This window comes from Micromys minutus (genome assembly GCF_963924665.1).
Source record: "Micromys minutus genome assembly, chromosome: 23".
NCBI lineage: Eukaryota > Metazoa > Chordata > Mammalia > Rodentia > Muridae > Micromys > Micromys minutus.
The window spans coordinates 6,908,014-6,933,210 of record NC_137958.1 but is presented as its reverse complement, the minus strand read 5'-3'; the positions used below and the strand labels follow the sequence as shown (position 1 = coordinate 6,933,210).

General features: G+C 46.1%; 1 protein-coding gene across 2 annotated transcripts; it reads left to right on the top strand.

Annotated features, from left to right (window-relative positions):
- The first annotated feature begins 632 nt into the window (after positions 1 to 632).
- NOM1 (nucleolar protein with MIF4G domain 1) lies at positions 633 to 17,130 on the top strand. 2 transcript variants are annotated; one of them, XM_080936473.1, is made up of 11 exons: positions 633 to 1,580; positions 1,870 to 1,997; positions 3,322 to 3,517; positions 5,410 to 5,733; positions 6,873 to 6,983; positions 8,003 to 8,170; positions 8,862 to 8,983; positions 10,918 to 11,050; positions 11,481 to 11,612; positions 14,010 to 14,119; positions 15,130 to 17,130. In XM_080936473.1, exons 1-11 carry the CDS (start codon positions 657 to 659, stop codon positions 15,302 to 15,304), a joined length of 2,523 nt encoding a protein of 840 aa, XP_080792599.1. In that variant the 5' UTR covers positions 633 to 656; the 3' UTR covers positions 15,305 to 17,130. The 2 variants fall into 2 exon arrangements, with proteins under 2 accessions (XP_080792599.1, XP_080792600.1); XM_080936474.1 differs by lacking the exons at positions 14,010 to 14,119; positions 15,130 to 17,130 and having other exon boundaries at positions 8,862 to 8,993; positions 11,481 to 11,601.
- Positions 17,131 to 25,197: the final 8,067 nt, after the last annotated feature.

The window sequence follows — 25,197 nt, the reverse complement described above, 5'->3', positions numbered from 1 at the left end:
TACACCCATTATCCCACCTAATCTTCATTTATGCCCTATAAGGTCAGCAGTATCGTCACATTCATTACAAAAAGACAGACTCTTTACTTCAGAAATAACCCTTCTTAACATGTGACCTTAAGGTTCTCTTCTTAAAACATAACATTCTATAAATTCAAAGATATTTATTATAGCGTCATTTCTAATATAAAAATATTGGAAATTACTAGCCAGGTGCAATGCTGTGGACCTGGAGTTCTAGCTACGTGGAACACTCAGCTGAAGAGTTCTTGAGCCCAAGAGTTCAAGGTCAGCCTGGGCTACAAACTGAGAAAATATCTCCAAGGAGAACACACACACACAGAAACAGCTTTGACTGCCTTCCCTTGGATACAGATACATGCACTAAAATGTAAGAATGTGTGAAGATTTATGCTACAGCCATACCTAGGGTGATTTCCTTAGAACAAAGTGCAAGAGCTTCAGATTTTAGAGGACTTTATTAGTGTCTGTGACTGTAGCCCTCCGACCAGCAGAGGGGAGCTCCCCAGCCTCAGCTTTTAGTCTAAAGGAGCACTCGTCCGGAAGTCCCGCCCCTGCCGGAAGTGATGCCGTGGAGCATCCCGGAAGTTAGCGGCGTCCGGAGGCATGCGGGCTATGGTGTAGAGCACAGAATCATGGTTCGCCCGAAGCGTAGCGGCGTCCGTCGCGGACCCGGCGGCGGGGAGGGACCGCTGAAACGGCTGCGACTGGCCGTGGAGGGCTTCGTGCGGGCTACCTCCGAGAGCGAAGCCTACGAGAGCCGCAACGCTGTGGCGAGCTCCCGGCCCGGCGGCCGAAAAAGCCGCAAGGAGCTCCGTAAGGCGAAGCGACATCTGAGGAAAGCGCGGCGCCTGCAGAGGACGGTAGGCTCCGGGTCAGGGGATCAAGAGGGGAGTGTCGGCCTTAACGGTGGCCGGGAGACTCGACCACCCACTGAGATGAGACCGACCCCCGCCAAGGCCACAGCAACCCCTGCCAAGGCCGATGCTCCCTCTGCCAACACCAAGGCCTCGGCGACCCAGCCTAAGGCTAAGAGTGCCAAGGCTACAGGGACTTCCACTCAGACCAAGGCTAAAGGTTCTCCCGGAAAGCCTGGTCCCGCCACCGCCTCTGCCCGGAAGCGGGCACTTCTAGCGGCCAACGAGGAGGAGGACCGAGAGATCCGAAAGCTGGAACGATGCCTCGGCCTCCACAAGCGTAAGAAGAAGGGCAATGGTAGCTCGGTGCCGCTCAGCTTCGCGCGCGACGGTCTGGACTACATCCTGGGGGCCCTGGAATGTGGGAAAAGCGGCGGCCTGTACGAAAGCAGCGAGGAAGAGGAGGAAGAAAGGGTGGAGACGGGACAGACAGTGTTGGAGAGTGAGCTAGAGAGCAATTCTGAAGAAAGTGAGGAGGACCCAGACTCGGAAGTGCAGCAGGAGGACCAGGAAGATGTCACCTCTGAAAGGGAAGGCGAAGCCGAAAGTGGGACTCGAGGAAATAAAGGGAATAAGAAAGTGCGTTTTGCAGAAGTTGTAGAAAAGAGCGAAAGTTCTTCGGAAGATGACATAGAACATCAGGTACGGCACAACCAACCTGTAGGCCTTCTGGGCTGTCATTCCAAAGGGAGTGGAGGGGCAGAGTAGAAAACTGTTCGCATAAACACAGTGGCAGCCAGAGCCTGCTGAGGAACAGGCTGACCCAGGTCATTCTAAGCATTCAAAGAGCTTCACTTCGTTAAACGGCAGTATCCTGTGATGACAGCCACTCCAAGTTGTAATGGGTTCATATTTGGAGTAAGTAACAGCAACAAATACTGGATTTTTTCCACTGTAAATTTTTGTTTGCAATTTTATTCCTGTTTTCAAGGAGAGTCACTGTGTTGAAAGTGGTGAAAAGTACATCCCTCCTCGGTTGAGGAGTGAGGAAACGGTAGATGTCCACAAGAAAGAAGAGCTAGACAGGCTCAAGAAACATGTCAAAGGCTTAATTAACAGGTAAACTTACAGAAACGTGATGAGCTCTATCACTTAGCTCTAGAAACTATACGAAAAGCAAACGACGGGGGGCTTAGGACTATGCGGATCCTTATTCTTGGTGTGACATAATCGCACTTAAACTTGAAGAGGTAGGATGCTCAGCTGTTTGATGTTGCCCTTTCCGTGTTTGAAGACAGGCCACAGGGTCCTTCTGAGAAGCAGGAAGGAACAGGTCATGACTCTGTCCTCCTAGGAGTGGCCTGGCTGGGGTCTCTAGGCCTGGCCTGCAGAAGTGAATTCATCTAGTGGTAAACAGGGTCCTCAGCCCTTGAGTCACCATCTGTGTTTTTCTTTAATTGTTCTTTTTAAAAATAAAGCATCAGAAGGTTCATTAGAAGCCACACAGGTGGGAATTTGTCACTTACCTTTCCTTGTTGGCTCTCTAGTCTTAACAAATGAATTGGGATCACTTTTCTAAAGCCTACTCCACTTCTTTATGTCCCTCATTCAGGTTCCTTCAGCTTCCTCTTCCAAGCCCCATGACCACTGTCCTGGCCTCTAGCATCTCATCCAATTTTGTCAGATTTCAAATATCTATTGTTCTTTTGTTGCTTAACTTGTTATTGTAGATTACTGGGAATTACGAAGACAGTGTAGGGAAGTCCTTAGAGGGATCTCTCCCAGGCTAGACTACAGTTAAAAACAAAACAGAGGGAGAGCTGGTGGTGCGCCTAAGTTCATAGAGTACTCATCAAGCATGCACAAAGCCCTCCCTTGCTTACTAGACTGCATAAACTAGAGGCGGTGGTACTTGCCTGGAATCCCAGAGGAGAGAGATTGAGACGGAGTCTCTGCAGTTTGTTGCCTGAAGATTTAGGTCACTGCTACTGATATCAGGGTGCGTGGCTGTTCTGTCACATCGCCTTTCTCTACTCTGCTTTTTATTTCTTCTTCATTAAAGCCGTGATATCCTGTAACTTCTCCATTACCTGTTGTTTTGACAGCAGATTCAGTTTTAAGCACAGTACACAATGGATTTAGGAACTGTGTGTGGTTGTGAATGAAATGAAATGAAACAAATTCGTCTTTTTTCTTAACTCACCACCTAGGAGTGATCACTGCCTCTAAGCGATATTAGCTGAGACTACCTGTGGGCATATGTACAGACTGAGGGAGGGTCCCAGGGGATGCTTCAGTGACTGCCTTCTGCTAAAAGACAACGGACATTATTCCAGGATTCTAGAGTGTGTTATGAGCAGTATTCACCAGGTTTTTATGGCAAAGTCAGAAAAACACATAAAATAGAATGCACTGGTAACACTTTGCTCACGTTCCACTGCAGGTTGAGTGAACCAAACATGGCTTCTATAAGTGGGCAGCTAGAGGAGCTATACATGACTCACAGCAGGAAGCACATGAACGATACCCTGACCGCTGCCCTCATGGATGCCTGTGTCACCGCCTCAGCCATGCCCAGCAGACTGATGATGGAGCATGTCTTCTTAGTCAGCATCCTCCACCACACGGTTGGAATAGAGGTAAATCTGCGCCTTTTCTCTACACCCTAACTATGTCATCTAGAATAATGTAGGACAGTGTGGCCCAACTGCATCAGCAACCTTGCTGTGCAAGATCTGCCCTGGCTACCTCAGGAAGTGTGCTTCTGTGGTCATCTCCCCCCAGCACGCCCCGCCAAGGGCTATGCTTATTTTTACATGGGAATGTCTGAGTCCATTTTCTTGCCATTACAAAGCGTAATGGATGCCTGGACAGCTCTCCTTGTGCTGCCCCATAATCACAGTAATTGACACGGGTCTGTGACTGCTGTGGTGGTTCTCCCATCCTCTACCACACTGGGACAGTTCCGCAGACTTCATCAAAGTGATTTTAGTGCAAATGACATTTCAGTGAGTTATTTTAAAAGTCATAGATGTGACCACCACAGCACATCAGGAATTTACTTGATTTGAAAACCTGAAATTATTGGTCTTACTTCCCATTTAAACCTTTGCTAATAGCATGAAGGACAATGAGATAACTTGTTCGAGGGGAAGTCATTATAGTACTTTAGCTAATGGCATTCACTAAAGCTTGTGCCAGATATGCTATGCTCTCAGGATGCTGGTTTCCATTAAACTGTGCTGAGAAAAAGCTCTCAGGAACTCAGGGAAGGGAAAAAATTGTTAAAGATATTCTCAGCTACTTTTCCCTCAAGCACTTAACATCCAGGCCTTTACAGATCTGTGCTGAAATAAACGTATCAGAGTCAGTATTAACAACATGATATTTGTTCACATTTCTGAGTTATAATAATATGTTTAATTTTAAAGGAATAATAGAGTTTAAGTTTTGGCCTGTTATATAATTTGACCTATTTATGTGCTGAAAACATACCTGAATTAGTGTCTCAGTGCTTCTTGCTCTCTGCAGAATTTTGTCTTGGTTAACACTGTGCATGAGCATAAGATGACATGCTGCCGTAGGAGGGATTTCTTAGGTTTTTCTAAAATGAGAAAACCTGAAGTGGGAATCAAGCCTCAAGCCTTTAGTTTTGGCTTCCAGAAATCAGTATTGCCAGTCTGTTGTGTCTTTTCTGGGTTCTTCAGCTCCGTTCTTTTACGGTCCAACAATACTGTGTGGACTTGCCCATTATACTCTGAGCTGCCTGTGGATCTCCTCAGCCCTCCTTTGTCCTGTGTGTCATACCTAATCTGAATTTTACAGTCACTCTGCACGTCTACTGACACTGAACCAGGTTTTGACCAGCTGCCTACAACCTACTTACCCTGGAGACCCAGACCAAATGCTGGGAATCATACCAGTGATACTTCCCTGCCAGTCTGTCCAGATCCCTCACTCATCTCAAAGCTGGATGTCCTGCAAAAGAAAATAGTCACAAGATAATGCTACCAGCAGGAGGGTCAGTCACTACAGTTTCTGCTTTTAGGATTCATGCCTTTGATCAGAACCATCACAGATCCAAGCCCTGGCCTCCTCCTTCCCCAAAACATACATTACATCAAGGGGACTACCATAGTGGCCTTGTCCAACCTCATCAGGCCTCTGCTAGTTCTTAGCCTGGTTATCTTTACACGGATTCTGACATCAAACTCAGGTTGTCAGGTGGGAAGCAAGCTCCTCTATGCCAAGCCATCTCACTGGCACATTTTTTATAATTTTTCTAGGGAGTCACAGTCTGGCTGAAAACCACTTTGTTGTTGATTCTAAAAAAATGAAAGTATCTTTACAGAAAAGATTTGTGTGCTGAGGCAAGCACTCAGTACTATGTGTGTTACCCAGAATCCTCTCATCTGTATGTGAAGCCTGCTGGAGCTCCTGTCCTACCTGTATTCATGCTGCACTGTGCAGGTATTCTAGTTTTTAGGCAGATCCCAGGAGGACATGATGATGTTTCTTCCATCTTCTTTAGGTTGGTGCTTGCTTCCTTGAGGCTGTGGTGAAGAAGTTTGATGATGTCTATAGGGATGGAGGTGAGGGGAAAGAACTGGACAACCTCTTTACCATGATTGCCCATTTGTACAACTTCCACGTGGTACAGTCTCTCCTCATCTTTGACATTTTAAAGAAGCTTGTCGGAACTTTTACGGAAAAAGACATTGAGCTGATCCTGTTGATGCTGAAGACTGTGGGCTTTGCACTGAGAAAAGATGACGCCCTGTCACTTAAGGAACTGATCACAGAAGCCCAGGCCCAGGCCAGTGGTGCAGGCAGCAAGTTTCAGGACCAGAACAGGGTAGGAGCGCTGCTTGTCCATGAAGCACAGATGACAGAATGCAAAGGAGTGTCTGGCTGGACAGAGCATCCGTGCCCAGTGCTCCATTTTTTTCTGCCTTATCTGCTGCTGTGGCTTTGTCCTTACTCTGCAAACTGACCTTGGTTTGGTGGGGGTTGTTTTTGTTTCCTTGAATTTTTGAAATGGGTGTCCCACAATATAGCCCAGGCTAGCCTCAAACTCATGATCCTTTTCTGAGTGCTGGGGTTACATGTGTGTACCACCATACCCTGCTTGAACCTTGTTTCTTCATTAAGAACTCATACATATTTTATGACTATAAAGGATTTCTTTGTCCTCCTGGAAGTTATTTCCCAGGAGGCTTGGGTGTCAGCTTGGGTTGGATGTGTGGCACTGCTTCTGAGCAGCAGAGACTTGGGTCTTACCAGCCAGTTTCCCTCCTGTAAAATAGGTCCCACCTCACGTGAGGGGTTAGGACAGTACCTGAGAAACCGTCAGAAAGAAAGAGATCTATTGAAGAGCACCAGTGTGAGAGCCTGGAGCCTTTGCCAGAGAGAAGATAGGTCCAAAGCCTCACACATGGGTCCAGGGACCCAGGTTTTGTCTGTGGGTAGATGAAGATCTGCCCAGATAGTTGATTGGCAGATACTGTACTGTGCTGGCCCACTTTGACCCCAGTGTAGAATGGTGGGAGGTGTCCAGAGCCTGGAAAGAATCTTGAAACAAAAGTAGCATGTGTGAGTATGGTGGCAGTGGATGTAGCCTTAGGATCCAGAAGTAACTTTCCTGCCACGGAGTTTGGAAGAGGTGAGGCTGGAACGGAAGATGACCCTACTTCTGAATAGTCAAGTTGGCATCTAGATCAAGTCTTGAGGGAGGGTTTGCCATGAAGGATAGTGGGTCACCGTCATACCTTAGGGTTGTTTGTGGGAGTGGAGGAGGAGCCTGTGGATAGTGCCATGGTTTGAGACCCTACCATTTTAAAAACTATCCCTGAATGCCGTGTTGAAGGTAACACAGCCTTCAGCTGTCAGTGTTCTCAGCAGTGGTGTCTCTGCTTCAGCTGTGACGGATTCCTTACCAACCTCACTTATCAGTGACTGTTAGTGATGAGTTTGGTGGGTTTCTTTTCCCTTAAGGTACGATTTATGTTGGAAACAATGCTGGCTCTGAAGAACAATGACATGCGTAAAATCCCTGGCTATAATCCTGAGCCTGTGGAGAAGCTGAAGAAGTTACAGAGAACTCTGGTGAGTGACACCTATTCTGGTTTGTCCTGAACCTCCATGCCATTATGGACCCATCATGACAATGGTTTAGGCTATGTTCAGCACAAGTCTTAGAAACTACATCTAGCCAGGCGGTAATGGCATACACCTTTTTCCCCATTTATTTATTCACTTTACATTCCAGTTGTAGCCCCCTCTTCTTCCCAGCTCCCTCCACATAGCCCCTCCCCTATCCCCTTCTTTGAGAAGTGGGAGGCACCCCTGAGTATCACCCCGTAATGGCACAGAAGTAGGCACATCTTCTCTCACTGAGGCCAAACAAGGTGTCTTAGGGGAACGGAACAAGATCCACAGGCAGTCAGCAGATTCGGGGACAGCCCAGCTCCAGTTGTTGGGGGACCTACATAAAGACAAGGCTGCACATCTGCTACAATGGGTGACACACATCTTGAAGCCCAGCCCTTGGGAGGCAGAAGCAACGTAGATCTCTGAGTTCGAGGCCAGCCTGGTCTACAGAGTGAGTTCTAGAACAGTCAAGGCTACACGGAGAAACTCTGTTTTGAAAAACCAAAAAAATAGGAGGAGGAAGAAGAAAAGAAGGAGAAGGAGAAGGAGACGACAACCAAGGTCGGGTGGGGTGGGGCTGTACATCAATAGGGATGATTCCATCGAATTAGTTGAGTACCCAGTTTGAGTCTCCTGAGGTGCTAAGCTCAGGCTGTTTGATGGCTTCTTCTGTTGGACTCAGAAGGCCAGGAACCAGGAAGCTCTCCTTGAGTGGTCAGCCTGTAGTCCTGATAGCACAAGATGGTCATGGTCATTCTGAGTCTCTAGTTGCATAGTCATTAGTGCAGATCCCAAGTCACACACAGCTGAATGGTGAACCCACAGACTTTACACACAACACATAAGGGATGGCTCTTTCTGGCATTTTTCCAATCAGTTGTCTGATTCATTTCCATAGTACACCAAACAAATCATGACAGACGTGCAGGTGTGAATCAGCTGAAGCACTTCATGAAGCCTTTTCTTTTAATCAGGTTCGAAATGCTTGCTCAGGTTCTGAGACTCAGCTTCGCATCTCCTGGGATGGCATTTTGAATGCAGAGCAGACTGGTCGCTGGTGGATTGTGGGGTCTGCATGGAGTGGGACCCCAATGATTGACAACAGTCACCACACACAGCAGCAGAAGCCACTTGCAGGCACGGTATGAAGTCTCTGTTGGCTGCCTGGCTATGGGTACCCTGGTGCATCAGAAGTCTATTCTGCTTAAAGTAGCTCCTATTAATCCTGAGTGTTCTTGAAATGTACCACACAGGATTATTAGGAAGCTTCATAGAAATAACTCATGTCAACCTATGAGTGACATTTAGTTTCTCTGCTTCTTAAGAATTTTTAAGTTTCAACCCTAATTCAAACAAAATCTAGAAATTGAATGAGAGATATGAAAGCAAAACTCATTTGATAGGAGCTGTTGTTTGAACTTGCAACATGCTGTTCCCAAAAGGTATAGGTTCTACGCCCTACTGTGGATTCAAATTGTAACTCCAGTGTCCATGTCTTTCCTGCCTGGGAACCCTCATCTCACTTGGTAGTTGTGGCTCCCAGGCTCTGGCAGTAGCTTGTATCTGAACTTTGTCTTCATCTGTTGCACAGATTTTACCCACCCCCTAAAAAGGCTTGCACGGAGCTTTTCTCCTTTTGCAGATTTTCCCCAAACATACAGACTTGGTATTTACATGCACATATGTACACACAATTTACAGTCACATGTGTTCAAATGTGAATGTTACTCTTCAGAAATTCAAGTCTAGACACATGCTAGAACAGTGTCCTGTCTCTGAGGAGACTGCTTTCATTGAGTGGAACGGTCTGGGCATTGACCTTTCTCTTTGTAGGTCAGCTCTCGGATGCTGGAGCTCGCAAGGAAGCAGAGAATGAACACTGATGTCAGGAGGAACATCTTCTGCACTATAATGACAAGTGAGGACTTCTTGGACGCCTTTGAGAAGCTGCTGAAGTACGCATTGGTGGGAACATTTTGGTTTTTATGTAATAGACATGACAGAAGTTGATCTTGGTTTTAGCTTTTAGATAATTTGAGCAACTGAGTCTTTCCTGTTACTGCCCTCTTACCTGGGTTTCAGGTCCCATGTGACCCTCATAACACATTGATTCCTACTAGTATGTCCTTGGTAAATGGTGCTGTGTAGTGCCAAGATTTGAGTTTGACTCGTAGTGTTTGGTAGCCAGCCACCTGATTACTCTGTTAGGGCTGTTGGTTGTTGAGAATTGTTATCTCTGTCTTTCTAAAACAATTGAATATTAACCGCTTCCTTTATCTGGTTCAAACTTAGAAATAAGTGCAGGTCTGATGATTGGGTTACTGAGCTGGGCCTTGTTGATTTGAAAACTTCAAGCTTCTGTTTCTGAAACCTTACTGTATGCTGAATGTATACAGTTTCCTAATCAGTGCTGGCATGGTGGTGCAACCTGTTACCCTAACACTTGGGAGGCTAAAGCTGGAGAATCGTGCTTCCAAGCAGGCTAGGAAAAAGCATACCACACTTAGCAACTCCCTGCCCACCCAACTTCTGTTCATGAAAAATCATTAGCCTAGCTGGGACTGTAACTCAACAGTGTGAGGCCCCGGAGTCCAGCATTCCAGCATTGCAATTTTGTTTTCTTTTCTTTTATTTAATCTCTATTCTTGTGGATATTTAACCCCATGGATTGATTAGTACAGCTGAAATATATTGCACAGAGCGGTTGGTTCTACTCTTAATAAGCCTCCCCAGTTCCGTCACAGGAAGAAAGGCAAATCAATTGCTTTAATTGCCAAAAACTCAAAGGCTATATGTTCTTCCACTGTTGGGTAAACATCAGCTATGGGTCCTCTTGGTGCCTCGGATACTTGTTAATCAACTTCCATAGAAGACTGAGCACCAAGACTCACACCAGCACAGGTGGTTCTAAAGGATTCTCTGCCCAGGACAAGGAGTCAGTCTTCACTTCATGACTGTTGACATGTTTATATAGCAGACCTAGAGGCTCAGAAAATACATCCTGGGTGGCCTCTGTTTCAAGGAGAGTGCCTACTGCAGAGAAAGGAAGGAGGTGTAGTGGCTGTGGAACTTGCTGTGTTTCCACTGTGGTGTCTGCTAGCAAACACTGTGGGACTGTCCACACTCACAAGACTGTACAAGGAACAGAATGGATATTGCTGTGAGCTTTACCTGGAGAAAGGGGTATTTTGGGGGTTTGAGACAGGTCTCCTTATACAGCTTAAGCTGGTCTTGAACTTCACAGCTGTGTAACAGTATAAACCAGTCCTTAGCTTTGTAACTAATATACAGCTTGGAAGTTGTGTTGTGCCTTACACATTAGGCCATGTTACTGAAAAAAAAATCTGAGGCCTGAAGAAGCTAGGAACAAAACTGGACTGTGGCCCAATATGTAGCTGCCACCATCATCTTGACCAACTCATTTGCCACTGGTCTCCTCAAGATAGGGAAGAGCTAAAATCAGACCTCACCACCCACCCCTCACCATCTGCACCAGGTAGGAGAGCTGGGCCTGCTCCTTATGAGCCTCAGCACTCAGTAGGCTCTGCACCTCTCCTGGACAGCACAGTAGAGCTGATCCTAGTGACCAAGACACATGTGAGCCAGCCACAGGACATAAGAACAGGACAGCTGCCCCTGCCCCTTGACAGCTGGTTCATTGGGTGATCTAGCCAGAACAGTGCTGGAACCAGACCATGACACACTGCAGCCCCAACCACAAGATGATTTGTTTGTTTGGTTTAATTCTTTTTTGGGGGGGTGGGTGATCGCAAGGGCTGGACAAAGGGATGAAAAGATGAGTGCAATTGGGGTATATGATATGAAATTAACAAAGAATCAATAAAATGTTTTAAAAAATTGAAAGAATATGTTCTTTGTCTGTCTACAGGCTTGGGCTGAAGGACCAGCAGGAGAGAGAGATAGTTCATATCCTCATGGATTGCTGCCTGCAAGAGAAAACCTACAACCCTTTCTATGCTTTCCTGGCTAGCAAGTTCTGTGGCTATGAAAGGAGATTCCAGGTAACGTAAGATCAGCGGTACATCTGCCAGGCTCATTACCAGGAGTCACATGTCCCTATCATGGGTCACATCCATACTAGCAGCCAGACCTGCATTGAAGAGAAGATGGGACAGTGGGGCAAGGTAACAAGGATCCAGCTCAAGACAGCTTGTCTGTCACAGCTGGAACGATTGTGGCCTTCTAGCTGAATGTCTCTGGTGTTTTAAGGCACTAACAGCCTTTCTTCAAAGCTGTGTTGACATGTGGGACAAAACTTCAAAATTGATTTCTATGATGATGTCAGGAAGACAGGGAAGTTGTTCCTATTCCCAGGAACTGGGTTATTGACAACAAGTGACTAAGAAGTAGAGTACCCTTAAAATACAAGTCTGGTAAGCTGTTCCAATGATTTGTTGCATTTTAACTTTTTTCTTCTTTACTGTTAACCAGATGACTTTCCAGTTCAGCATATGGGACAAATTTCGGGACTTAGAAAATTTACCAGACACTAAGTTCTCAAATCTGGTTCATCTGCTGGCACACTTGTTGAAGACAAAATCACTTCCACTTTCTGTTTTAAAGGTTTGTATAATATAAGAAATTAGTATAAGCAGCTAAGACAGTATAAATTAGTTTATTTGCTAGATTTTAAAATGTAATTTTTGAGATTCTGAAATTTGAGGGCTATGGGTTGGTGCGGTGACAGGGTTTCTCTGTGTAGTCTTGGCTGTCCTGGAACTCGCTCTGTAGACCAGGCTGGCTTTGAACTCAGTGATCCGCCTGCCTCTGCCTCCCAAGTACTGAGATTAAAGGCACGTACACATACATACACACACCAGCTATGAAGTGTTTTTTATTATAGTAGTCATCACAGAAAATATCTAATCAACACATTCTACAAATTTACTTAAGAGTTGTAGTGTCCAGTTAGGTTTGGATTATTTTGTTTTGTTCTGCTTTACATTGGGGGGAGGGGTGCACTAGCATGCTCATCTGGGAGCATGGCCTGGAGTAGAGCTCTGTTTCAGGGTTACTGTTGCTGTGATAAAACAAATACTAAGAGCAGCTTGGGGAGGAAGGGGTTTCTCTTCTACCTCCAGTCACAGTCCATCGTCACCAGACGTCAGGGCAGGGACATGGAGACGGGACGTGATGCAGAGGCCCTGATGGTACTCTGCTCAGCCTGCTGTCTTATAGAACCCAGAACAGCCAGCCTAAGAGCCTCCTTCACAATGGGCGGAGCCCTCCTACATCACTGCAGCCCGTGGTTTTTTTCTCTCCTTTTCTTGACACACAGTCCATCTTAGGGGCAGTCTCTCAATTGAGCTTCCCTCCTCTCAGATGACTCTAGCTTGTGTGAAGTTGACATAAACCGAGCCAGCACAAACTTTCATATAAAGATGCAGCTGTGGGTCTTCACTGCAAAATACCATAAGGCTTGGAGTTCCCCACCCCTGCACTTGGAGCCTTCAAAGCCTTGAGGGACCAGTACAGAAGACAGTGAAGCACAGGAGGTGGGGATTCCTGCCCTTTTGACAAGACTAAAGAAGATAAACAGAGACAAGTCAAGATGCTAAGTTCAGAGTCCTGTGACATTGCTGGTCTGCAGGGCAGCGTCCTGTGCATTTGACCTTCCTGCCTTTCATCACACTTTCTGCTCACAATTTCCCAGTTTCCATGAGAACTAGACAGGAGCCAGTTGTGTGTGGCAGGGTTTATGCTAGGGTTCTCTAGAGTAACAGACTTATAAAACAAATGATATATAGAAAGGGGACTTACAGGCTGCAGTCCAGCTAGTCCAACAGTGGCCATCTGTGAAAATATAAAGTCCAGGAACCAGTAGTTGTTCAGTCCACAAGGCTGGTGTCTCAGCTGGTCTTCAGTGTACACTGGAATCCTGAAGAAGTAGGCTCTAATGGCAGCGAAGGAATGGTCTTGTTAGCAAGGCAGGGCATGAAGGCAAAAAGCAAAAGATCCCTCCTTACATAGGCTTTGAGTAAAAGGTGTAGTAAAAATTTTAATTAGAAGTGAATCTTCCTACTTCAAATTAAGCAAAAAAAAAAAAAAAAAAAAAAAACACCTTATAGGTGAGCCCTCCATTTTGGAATTTTAGTTAATTCCAGATGTAGTCAAGTTGACAACTAGGTGTAGCTATCACAACACATCACTGACCTTGTTCCTGGGCTTTTGTTTGTACCCCTCAGCTCTTCTCAGGTAAGCAACAGTATTTATCCTTGCTCATAGGCTTTTTCCTATTCCTATATCTGCAAGCAGAGCATATGTGGGCATTGCTCCAGCCTTTCTGGGCAGAACCATGTCACCATACTCTGTCTCCTTGCAGCTTTTCTTTCTTTCTTTTCCCCAATAAGATGAAGGGCAGTTTATTAGCATTTTAAGAAGGAAAAACTACAGGCAAGCTCTAAAACCTCAGCAGCTGGAGAAGAGAAGGAAAAATGACCATGCCATTTAAGTTGGAATGGAAGTCAGATGCAAGACAAAACATCTTTTGTGATGGAATGTGTTCCAAAGTGTTAAGGAAAGCACACTGTGAAGTTCTCTTCAAATTCACCTTGAGTTTGTGTTTTCTCTGTTGGTGGCTGTGCTTATCTAAGTATAGTATGTTTGTCCTGCTGCTAAAAATGAGATGCTTTGCTCAGTTTTTGATGCTTTTCTAGAAAACACATTTATTGTGTGCTAACCTAATTCTCTGTGTGGAGTTGTAACTGAAGAGTAACTACTTGGAAGGACTGAAGACTCAACCCTGGGTTTGGAGTGTATATAACCTGTTGCTATGATCCCCACTGAATTGTAGCTCACAGCCTGGGAACCCGCCCACCTTGCCAATAATTGCAAATGACAATACTGTGCCATTTCAAGCAGTTGGCTTCTGACAGCCAGTGTTGTAGAGAGCAGGAAGGTCCACAAACCATGGTAGAACTGAATCAGCATGATGATCCTTTCCTATCCCCTGACCCTTAGGTAGTTGAATTCAGTGAATTGGATAAACCCAGAGTTCACTTCCTACGGAGAGTGTTGACTGCGCTCTTGATGGAAACAGAAGAGGACGACCTGGCTACAATTTTTTCAAGGTATATGCCTCGTGTTCCCTGGTTGGACATGGGGAAAAAGACAGATTGCACTGTGAGCCTACATGAAGGTCACTCCCATTTCACTACTGTTGGTTTATAAAGCCAGGGTTGTGTCTAGTACACAGTTTCAGTCTAATTCTAAGGTTTAATGTTTGTGCACGAGATTGAAGAAATGCAAGACTTTCCTGACACAGAACAGTGACTTATGACGAGTAGATATAGATATGCTAAGCTGTTCTTTGGGCTCATTTCATCTTCTTATGAGGTGCTGAGACTTGAGCCCAAGCTCAGCATATGCTTCTACCACTGAGACTCATCCTTGGCCCTCAGAAAGATACAAGCGGGTATACCCAGTAAATTTCAAACCAGACTAACATACAGAGTAAGACCTGTCTCAAAAAAAAAAAAAAGAAAGAAAAAAAAAGTGAATCTCTGAGTTCATGGCTAGCCTGAGCTACAGAACAAGTTCCAGGGCATCCAGAACACAGAGAAACCCTGTCTCCAAAAAGAAAAAGAAAAAAGAAAAAAAAAGATGGCTAGATATGTTGATAGGTGGATTGATGGATGGATTCTGGATGTAACCAGTTATGGCAGCGAATGCCAACAATACTAGTACCTCAGAGACTGAGGCAATGGGGTCACAAATTTGACGCCATCCTGGGTTACCCTCTCCTTTAAAAAAAAGAAGCCAGGTGTAGTGACATTCTCGTGGTTACACCTTTTCTAGAGGCTGAGCCAAGGATGATTCTTTAAGTCCAGGAGTTTGAGCCCAGCTTAGACACTATACCAAGGTTCTGCCTAAAAATAGAGATTTTTCTTTAGTAAGCCACAGGGTTGGAGTGTCTCAGTAGCAGGCACGTGCCTGTCTTATACAAGACCCTGGGTTTTAAATAATCATCCCAAAACAAAACAAAAGAAATGCCTAGAAGTAGGTTTTGTCCTGCTTCTTGGGGCACTGGGCACTAAAGAAAAGCTTCTCTCTGACCTGTGTGTCTTCAATTTCTTTTCAGAGTATCTGACAACCCAAAGCTCGGAATGTTGCGAGAAGGCCTAAAGCTCTTCATTACCCACTTCTTACTGAAGCACACACAGGCTCACCAGAGTGCTGAGGAAGCCAGTCTGCTGAGAGAGAGGGCAGGCCTTGCATCTAAGTCTTTACAGGGCAAAGCCACCCTGAGAATGTAGCCAAAGGATAAGGGAACATTTGATCAAGAGATGTGATTTGTGAATTCAAGGCCATCCAGCCTCTGTAAGAAGAGGAGGAATTAATCTATGCTCTGTCATGGTTTAAATATTATATTTTCAGAGTTTTAGAACCAGAGTTGTATTGTGTACTGCAAATGTATATGTATTTATACAGCAGGTCAGAGGAAAGGAGGAGAGAAGATGGGGATTAAGCTGGGCACATGGTGGTACGTGCCTTTAATCCCAGCACTTGGGAGGCAGAGGCAGGCAGATCTCTGAGTTGAAGGCCATTCTGGTCTACAGAGTGAGTTGTAAGACAGCCCGAGCAAATTGTGCTGCCCTATCTCAAAAAAAAAGTTCAAACCCCTTAAGAAACTGTGATGCTTAGACTCTGCTATGTTGCACTCAGCAATCCCACTAATCTCAGGCAGATATTTTGTACTTGCTGGGAGGAAGAGAGATAAGAACAGAGATAAAATGATTGTGTTAGGGATAACACAGGCTCACAGTCTGAAGAAGGAATGGTCTTGGATGCAAGGCTTCCATGAGTCCTCTTAATTTTATAGCCTTAAAGTTGGCTTTCTCAAATGCTGTGGACTTGGCTAACGCTGACCTGCAATTGTAACTAGATAGAATTAGAAAAATCCTAAATCAGAGCCTTTTCTCCCAGCAGTGTTCTGTGCAGAATGTCATTTCCAGTCAGGCAGGCACAGACAAGGGATGCTGCTCCTGTCTGTGTGATTCACCCCTTCTGTTAAGAGTTTTGAACAGCACATCCCCGTAGCAGTGTTTTTGAGATGACCATGAACAGTCAGGAGGTCCCCATGTGAGCCAGCAGTGTCTGCTGATGTTCTTGTTGCTATGACAAAACCTGACAAGAGCAGCGTAAGGAAGGGTGGCCTGGGCTCATACTATGTATGCATATCATAGTGGGGCATCATGCAGCAAGACCTCAAGGCATCTGGTGACATTGCATCTGCAGTCATGAAGCAGAGATAGACACGAACTCAGCTCACTTCCTCTTCACTAAGTCCAGGCCCTCAGCCTATGGGATGGTGTCACCCATGTTCAGGGTGGGCCTCTACCTAAATTAGCCCAATCAAGAAACTCTTCCAGCCTCTCCCTCTGGTTTGCCTCCTAGGTAATTTGGATTCTATCAAGCGGACAGTGTGTGTGGATTTGGGGGTTAGGAGTAAAGCTCCGTAGTAGAACACTTGCTCAAACCCTAGTCTCCTCAGCTTTACACACACAAACATTTTTTAATCTTTTCTAAGTTTTATTAATGTGTGGTGTATGGACATGTGTACAGTGCTTTAAGGCCACAGGGGGATATCCTGGAGCTAGACTTCCAGGTGGTTGGGAGATAACCTAATTTGTGTTGTGGGAACCAAACTAAGGTCCTCTAAGGAGAACAGCAAGTTCTCTCCAAGCTAGATCTCCTCCCCCTCCCCACCAGGGATCTCCTTGTAACCTGTCTGTCCTGAGTTAGAGGTCAAAGAGATTCACCTCTCCACCCCATTCCCCAAGGAATTAAAGGCGTATGTTACCATGTCATGCCCCAATTCTATGTTTGTGTGTATGTGTGTGTGTGTCTGTGCTTCTTAACAAAGGTTAAGGACTAAAGTAGAAGGTGGGTGCAGTGGTGCACACCTTTCACCCCAGCACTTTGGATGCAGAGACAAGCAGATCACTGACAGTTCTCAGCCAGCCCAGTCCTCAGCAAATACTAGAACTAAAGAGCCTGTCTCAAACAACAGCAAACGTATAGAATCACTTTTAAGTGGGGAGGGTCATCTGTAAAATAGAGATGTAAATTTTATGTAAAAATAAACAACTTAGAAGCTATTTTCTGTAGTGAGTCACTGCCACTGACACAGAGGCTGGCTTGCGTCTGTATGGGATGTTGGTTTGGGTCCATCCCAGAAGCTGCTGACACAGTGTAAGATTGTTCATACTTGGTTCACCGCCAGACTCTTCCTTTCATCGTGTGACTTTTCTGAACAACACAAAATGTTTTGCATACTAAGAAGCCATGGTCATGTTCAAATGGAGGACACACGTGTTGACTCTAGGTTGGACAGTTTCTAATGTGTTAATATTTCTCTACATTAGGAAGCAGAACCTGTTTTAACCACTTGATATCACTGTATACTTCTAGATCCCCATTTTACCTTCATGTAGTCAAGAAACTGGCTTGGTTTATTTATGTGTGTAGTGTTTTGCTTATATGTATGCTGTGAGCGCTGTGAAGCTGTCCTCTGGAAGAGCAGCAAACGTTCTTGTTTAGTCATCTCTTATTTTAGTCCACTTTGTGTGGTTGACAAACAAAGCTATGCAGTTTCAGTGTGTCCAGTTTGATGAGTTTGGGGGTGAGTATGCCCACATGAAACTGTCACCATCATTAAGGTCATAACCTTATATATCCTCTATATTTCCAGACCACTTCTATCCCTTATTACTGTGGCTTGGGTTTGGGTAGTCACTTAATGTCAAGTATGCATAAGTACACGACACAGCTGTGAGCTGTAGTCCCCATGCTGTGATGTACAGTGCCAGAACTATCCTTCAGTGCGGTGGGTTTGTCTTATAGATGGTGGGCAGGTGAGTGAGGTCTACTGTCTTTCTGTGTATGTCACTCAGTGTGGTGCCACCCATCTCATTCCTGTGCTGAGTGCATTTGGACAGTCAGGTGCTTGTGAGTGCTGCTGTAGTGAACTTGGGAATGGCAGTTTCTGGCACTCCGACCTCAGTTCTAGCAGTATGCTCATTGTACCCTATGGCATTTTTATCCTTAGCTTTTTGAGGCACTTCCCCCACTGTTTTGCATACTGTCTGTCCCAGTTTTCATCCAGCCTACACAAGGGCTCCCTTTTGTTCACTGTCTTCACTTGTTCTCTTGTTTTAAGCAGTAGCCATGCAGACAGGTGTGAGGTGAAGCCTCATTGTGGCTTTGAGTCCACACTCCTGTAGGCCATTTTATATCTACTTTGAAGAAAAGCTTATTTACATCCTTTGCCCAGCTTTTGTCAGAGATTAGAACCAAGAGGCTAGTGTCTTGGTTTATTTTGTTAGTACTGTCTTAGTACTTTTAGCATACTATCTGCCAAGGACTTCCACAGTCTTATAGAGGGGAGGGTGCTGTGTATGCCTGGCTGTCCTAGAACCCACTCTGTAGACCAGGCAGGTCTCAAACTCAGATCCGCCTGCCTCTGCTCCCAAGTGCTAGGATTAAAGGTGTGAGCCACCACCCTGCTCCTGTGGGATTCTTTGCTCTTGTTATTCTCTTTTCAGTGTGTAGATAGTTTCCATGCCTGCTGAGAGCTTGCAGGCCTTCCATTAGACTACGTGCACTGTTGAAGCTCCCTGGAATTCATAGTTCCCATGTTTGTGTAGGTTGGTTCCGAATTTCTGAGAGTCTTGACGATTCTCTTTATGATGCCTTGTTCAAGTGCTGCTCTCCTTGCTTGGTGCTCCTACTGTGCTCTCTTGCAGCTCAGTGGCTGCTTTAGGCCTATTGCAGCTCCCCTTGTCTCGGGCTATGCCTCTGGAGCTCAGCTTCATTCCCTCGGTGCTTGCAGTCTGCGCTCTCAAGCCGTGCATCACTGTCCTGTGTTTTAGGAAGCAGATGCCTTCTGCTTTTACTAACCTTATTTGGAAAAGCTTCACCACCTATCCTAACCAAGGTTCAGGGACATGCAAATAGATGAGCCTATGAGAGACAGTCGCTCCACCACTGAGCTGTACGTATGGAAGTGTGCCACTCATTTCTGAGATGGGCCATAGGTGCGTGTCTGTTGCTGTGATTATGTATAACAATCAAAAGCAACTTGGGAGAAAAGGGTTTATTCAGCTTACATAAACCTGAACTGAGGAGAGTCGAGGCAGGAGCTCAAACGATGGAAACCTAGAGGTACAGGCCATGAGGGAATGCAGCTTACTGGCTGGTTAGGAAAATGCCCGCTTGTTTGCCATCTTACCCTGGCTTCCCACCCTCATCAACAGGGTTTTTTGAGACAGGGTTTCTTAGTGTAGCCCTGCATGTCCTGGACCTAGTTCTGTAGACCAGGCTGGCTTTGAACTCAGAAATCTATCTGCCTCTGCCTACTCTGTGCTGTGCACAGCTACAGCACCATCTTCTTCTCAGATGATTCTAGCTTTGTCAGGTTGGCATGCTGTGCCACTCATTTCTGAGAGACCAGGTTTTCTTCCTGTCCCCTTTACAGAACAGGGAGGGAATTTTGTGAATGTCATGTGTATCCGTATGTTTGTGCAAGGCATTTATGGATGCATTAAGCCTGGCTTCACATAGATGACTCGGGTGACACCCGACACTAGCAGTCACCTCTTCCCATTCTGTATCTCTGGTTCCCTTCCTTCTGTGTGATAAGCATACACTTGCTCAGTCGCTCATTGCACAAAGTGCTGTTAGGTTGGCTGACTGGAAGTCTGTAGAGAGCTTTGTGATTAGTTCAAGATGTGTTACTAAGTCCTCTGGGATTGGTGCAAAGGGGGCAGAGCCAAAGCACCTGATGTTGAGTCGGGGATTGGTTCTCATTTCCTTGGTCTGAAATGTAGATAACACCATTGTTTCTGTTTGTATTCTACTTGAGCCCTCCCTCCATCCTCCTGATTTATGAATTGTAAATTGCTTTTAACAAACCATTATATCCATGAAGTTTTACTGTGTGCTGTGTCCTTCTGACATATTCCAGACAAGGCACCTTTGAAATTCCAAATATCCCTGTTTATCAGTAAACCAGATGTGTCTCTGGTGTGCTGCAGCTGTGGAAGTATGGCTTATTGCCAGTGGCAGCTGCCGTGTGGCTTCGTGGTGGAACCGTAGGTTAAAGCCAGCTGGCTGTGGCTCTCAGAGGGACCCTCACCTCACCTAGCATTCAGGCCTGCCTCTTTGCCATCTCAGTAAGCTGCTGAGATGGAGTGAGACGCATGTGCCCCGGGGTCTTCCTGTTTCCCCCATTGTTCTCTTGACCTATCATAAGAAACCACATTAAGACTGCCTGCCTCTGCCTGGCTTGACTGAGATGCAGGACTCCTGTCTTCCAATTTCCGTGTCTTCTGACAGCACCATTCTGTTCTTTGTATAAGCATCTCCTCAGGCCATTGACGTCTCCCATAACCGTGGAGCTGTCTACATTCACCATAAGGCAGCTTTGCTTCCTTTCTATGGCCTACCATGGCTAACTGGGCTGGGTCAGGATGGACCCCAAGGCACCCAACTTCAAACTCCCAGAATTACACCAGCCAAAGAGACGTTGCACAGAATACAGAATTCGTCTGCTGGTGGCAGCTGGTAATTCGGTCTAGGAGCTGTGGATGCCTGGGTGTGCCAGCTCCGCCCCACCCTCCTGGTTCTCCTGATCACTAAGGGCTCCATGTGTGATGAGAGCTGCAAGCTTCCACACAGCTGGAAGGTGGGGCAGACTTGCTCACTCACCATTGCCCCACCTGAGATCAAGGTCAGGGACACCCAGAGTTCCGTGTCCGTCTGAATCCTACTATGGAAGCAGATTCGAGAGCATGGGCTGCCTGCTGCTCTCACACCCCGGCAGCTCTTCTGAAGTTGGCGGCACATTTTCCAATACACCAGCCTGACCTTTAGAACTTCCCAAGGTCATCCTACCAGTCAGCCCTGAGGCCAGATGTGGAGATACTTGCAGCCTCCCCCGCAGTAACTTGCTTTCGCTGAAACCACAGGAGCTCCTGAAGAGATGAGATGGTAAAGACTGGGAGCATGTGGCCTCTGCTCAGCAGCCACATTCTCTTGGAGGTTACTGGAATGATCTCTGCTCTGTTTTTGCTCTGCTTTTTCTCTGCTGGCTGCATCAGTGTAGCAGTGGATTAGGAAAATGCAAAGTGGATGGGTGTCCTAGCATCCCACTCACCAAGAGTATCACCAGCGGCAGTGCCTTCGCAGGGCAGCGCCCTGTGACTCAATGACGTCCCATAAGACCCTTCCTTTAAATTCCTTACAGGCCCCACACTGCCACCCTGGGGCCCAGCTCCCAACACACAGATCTTGGAAGCAAACCACACCCCTGCAGTAATGTACACTGCTCAGAATTTGGAGGCTGAGGAGAGGGCATGTGGAGAAAGGCTAGTTAGGTGTGCATTTTCTCACACCTAAGAAATCCATGATGGTCAGGGCCAGGCAGACCTCACCACTCCGCCTCTGGGAGGAGCCTGTGGGCCTCCAGCATCCAAGACCCCTGAAGGAGAGTAAAGTCAGGAGGAAAGGGTGCTGTGAGTGGACCTCTATACAGGTCTAGCAGCTAGACATAGACCACAGTTGTCCAATCAAGTGAGGCACATGCTGGCAGTGCAGGTTCCAGGATGGGAGGAATTAGCTATGTGCTCTCTAGAACCTCATTAGCACCCTGCCCAGAAAACAAAGCAAAACACATCTGTTGAAATGCTTGGGCTAAGTCCATGTGACCACAGAGGAGTTAAAGATTCCTATGACAGGCCAGGGGCACTTGGCCTTTTCTCCCCTTTATGCCTTGTGTCATGGGGTTATAGCACAATGGTGGTAAGGACTTGGCTGTTTGGAGGTAGAACTCAAGAGAAGGGTACATTTACCTTGAGTAGTGTAGGATAATCGTGAGAAATAGCGTTCGCGTGAGATGGCAAAGGGGGCCGTTGGGTCCGGTGTGATGAGGTCCATGTTGAAGGGTGATCTCAGGGCTGTCGCTCCCATGCATGTGACGATACCAGTGTAGTATGTGCCCCACTGGAAGGCAGCTTAGCCCATGCTGAGCGACTGTGACCTTGGACAAGTCACGTCCGGAGAAGGATATGGCTGCTGCCAACCTCTGGGTCCTCAGCTCATGTTTGCAACAGTATCAGGGATTCTTTCTGAAGGTAATGACCACCTCAGGCTATGGTCTGATTCCTTCCCTGTGAACATGCTGTCAGTCATTCCTTGACAGCCTTCTTGTTGGCTGTCAAAGTATCCCAGCACCTGAGGGAGAGAGGCAAGGACAACAGCAAACTTGGCAACAGCAGCAGAGGAAAGAAGCTCAAATGCAGTTTTGAAGGTCTTGCTGGTTCTTGATAATGGACTATTTGTTTTATTTTACTTTCTCTGAAGTGTTTCCAAGCAAAGAGCAGTTTGCTGCCTTTATTTGTTAATTAACTTTAGTTCTCTGGTTGCCCACAATCGGCAGTGCTAACCATGGTCACCTTTCTATATGCTTGTATATAAAGTTACTTATGCAAGTTTATATACATTTTGATGCTATTTCCCGAAAGAGCAGACGTCCCTTATCTTCACCCTTGACCTTTAGCCTGCCCCTTCCTTGGCTACAGACTTCTGTACTCTCTGTCATCATAGCACCTGGGCCTATGCACTGGATCATCAGCAGTCATAGGAACAGCCATGCTGCTCCTGCCTGAATTGCACATAGAGCCACTTTCCCTAAGAAGGAGCAAATGGGGTTCGATGGCATGTTTACTTTTCATTTCTCTTTTAAATAGAACACCGTGCCCCACATTTTAAATTATCTTACCACCCTGGAATGTTTTTAAAGATATATTTATTTTATATGTTTTGCCTGCACATGTGTATGTATGTGCACCATGTGTATGTGACCATGTGCTGTTCAGAAGAGGGCATTGGACCCCCTGGAACTGGGATTACAGTTGCAGGTGCTGAGGATCAAATCCAGGTCCTCTGCAAGGGCAGCAAGTGCTCAGCCACACTGGGAATCTCTAAGATCCCTGATCAGCTATGACTCTGATGTCCCTCTTTCTCGGTGTCTGCATGACTTTGAATTAAACATGTTGGGAAAGGCTGCTGCTTAGTACTTCTAAGCTCCTCACATTCTGAGCATCTGTGTTCTCTCAGAGGAAACTTAAGCTGGTGGTGCAGTTAGGTTTGGTTCTCATCTGGAGGGTGGCTGAAGGGAATTCATTTGCAAAAGGTAAGGCAAACCCTGTGGGAAAACATATAACAACCATTCGGTTCCATTCCAGCTTGCTTAATGCTATAGATACCTCATCGGTGTCTACTGTCACTTGGGGTCTTGGGACAGCTGCATTTTATCTGTCATTTCTCCTACTTCATTAGCCTGAGTGGTAAGTTAGTGGCTGGGGAGAGGACTCAGAGGAATGTAAGATCCTGAGTTGGAAGCCCAGAACCCAATAAAGCTGGGTTCGATGGCTCACATCTGATGTCCTAGTTTCTGATAGCAAGATGGGAGACAGACACAGAATCCCTGGATGCTCAGAGACCAGCCAGCCTGGTATAATCAGTAAGCTAAAAACAGAAGAGCCTGCTTTAAACAAGGTAGATGGTGAAAACTAACATCCAAGGTTGTCCTCAGACCACCACATGTATGCCCACACTCATATATACAAAAACACGTGTGTACACACACACACACACACACACACACACATCTTCCTATACTCTTGTTGTCTCACAGCAAAGACTAAGCTCAACTGATCTCAGGCCAATGAAGCAATCACAGGAAGGACTGGCTATTGTCTTTTCCAGAGGCTTAGTCCTGCTTTGGTGAAGCCAGGTGAGAGGAGAGGTGTGTGTGGTTTGCCTACCTCTGACAACCAACAGCGCCATCTTGAGGTCCTAGAGTTACCATCTGCAACTCAAGACCTATATTTGAGGTGTGGTCTTGCACACTATTAGTAAAAAGGCATTCCATTGTCTATGGGCTACTATGTAACTAGAAAGGAAAGCCTGAAGCATGCATGGTGCCACTGTAGCCAAGAGAGGACAGACTGTGGGCCACAGGGCAGTTTCAAGGCCAGGGGGGACCAAACACATCAGACCTAGGCTGTATTGATCAGAGGCCCAACTCAAGGCCACAGAATCCTTAAACTACATTGGCCTATGAGATCAGTCATTCCTTGTATTCCCTACTGCTCAACGGGGCTGAGGCTCCCAGGGATACTACCCTCTACTGTAATAGCAGCCAAGACGCTGTTCTTAGTTCTTTGTATGGCTCTTCACTGTCAGAGTTCCCGTTGACAGACTGGTAAGGTAATGACCAGCCCTAGCTTGTCTGTGGTTGGGTGTGGTTGTCTCAGAATAGGAGAAAGTTCACCAACCAAGTGGATTTGTCATCTGGCCATCATGAAGAGCTACTAGGGGAGTCTGCCATAGCAGACACACTTGGCACTAAGAGAGAGCTAGTGACATCTGTGTGGACAAGGTGGGAAATGGGAGCTACTGCAGAATAAGCTGTGCGGCACACGGCTCCTGAGACTGCATGTGGTTCTTCTGTCACTGTCACCTGACGACCTGTAGGTCCCTGGCACTGCACTCTGTGCTTTAATGTTCCTCGTTGCTCTGTCTTTCTAAAGACCTGGTGCACTATTGGTCTCTAAGTAGGTGCTGATCCACAGAAAGGAGTTGTCTACTATGGTTTGAGAACAGAGCCTGGTTCTCTTTCTCATGGGCTACTAAGGAGTCTCTAGCTATTTATCTCCCTCCTGGGGTGTATGGAGCAGAGATCAACCTTGGGTGTCAGGAGCTGTCTACTTAGTTTTTAAGATGGGGTCACTCACTGATTTAGCTATGCTGGCTGGCCAGCAGGCCCCAGATCCCTCTGTTTCTACTTCCCTAGTCCTGGGATTTATTATGTATGAAAATACACCATCACACCTGGCTTTTTATGTGAGTGCTGGGATTGAACTCAGGACCTCTTGTAAGCATGTTATCTGCTAAGCCACCTCAAGTTCTCTACCTGATTTGTTGTGTCATCGCAAGAGTCTGTATTAGTATCTATTTTTCTTTTTCCTTTTAAGTTTTATTTATTTATTTATTATAAGTACACTGTAGCTATCTTCAGACACACCAGAAGAGGGACTCAGATTCCATTACAGATGGTTGTGAGCCACCATGCGGTTGCTGG

Bases quoted from the DNA above. Each gene is read 5' to 3' on its own strand.
- NOM1 (XM_080936473.1), top strand. From the start codon at position 657: ATGGTTCGCCCGAAGCGTAGCGGCGTCCGTCGCGGACCCGGCGGCGGG. The intron at 5,734-6,872 runs GTAGGAGCGCTG...TTTTCCCTTAAG, and splicing joins AGTTTCAGGACCAGAACAGG to GTACGATTTATGTTGGAAAC. The intron at 6,984-8,002 runs GTGAGTGACACC...TCTTTTAATCAG, and splicing joins AGAAGTTACAGAGAACTCTG to GTTCGAAATGCTTGCTCAGG.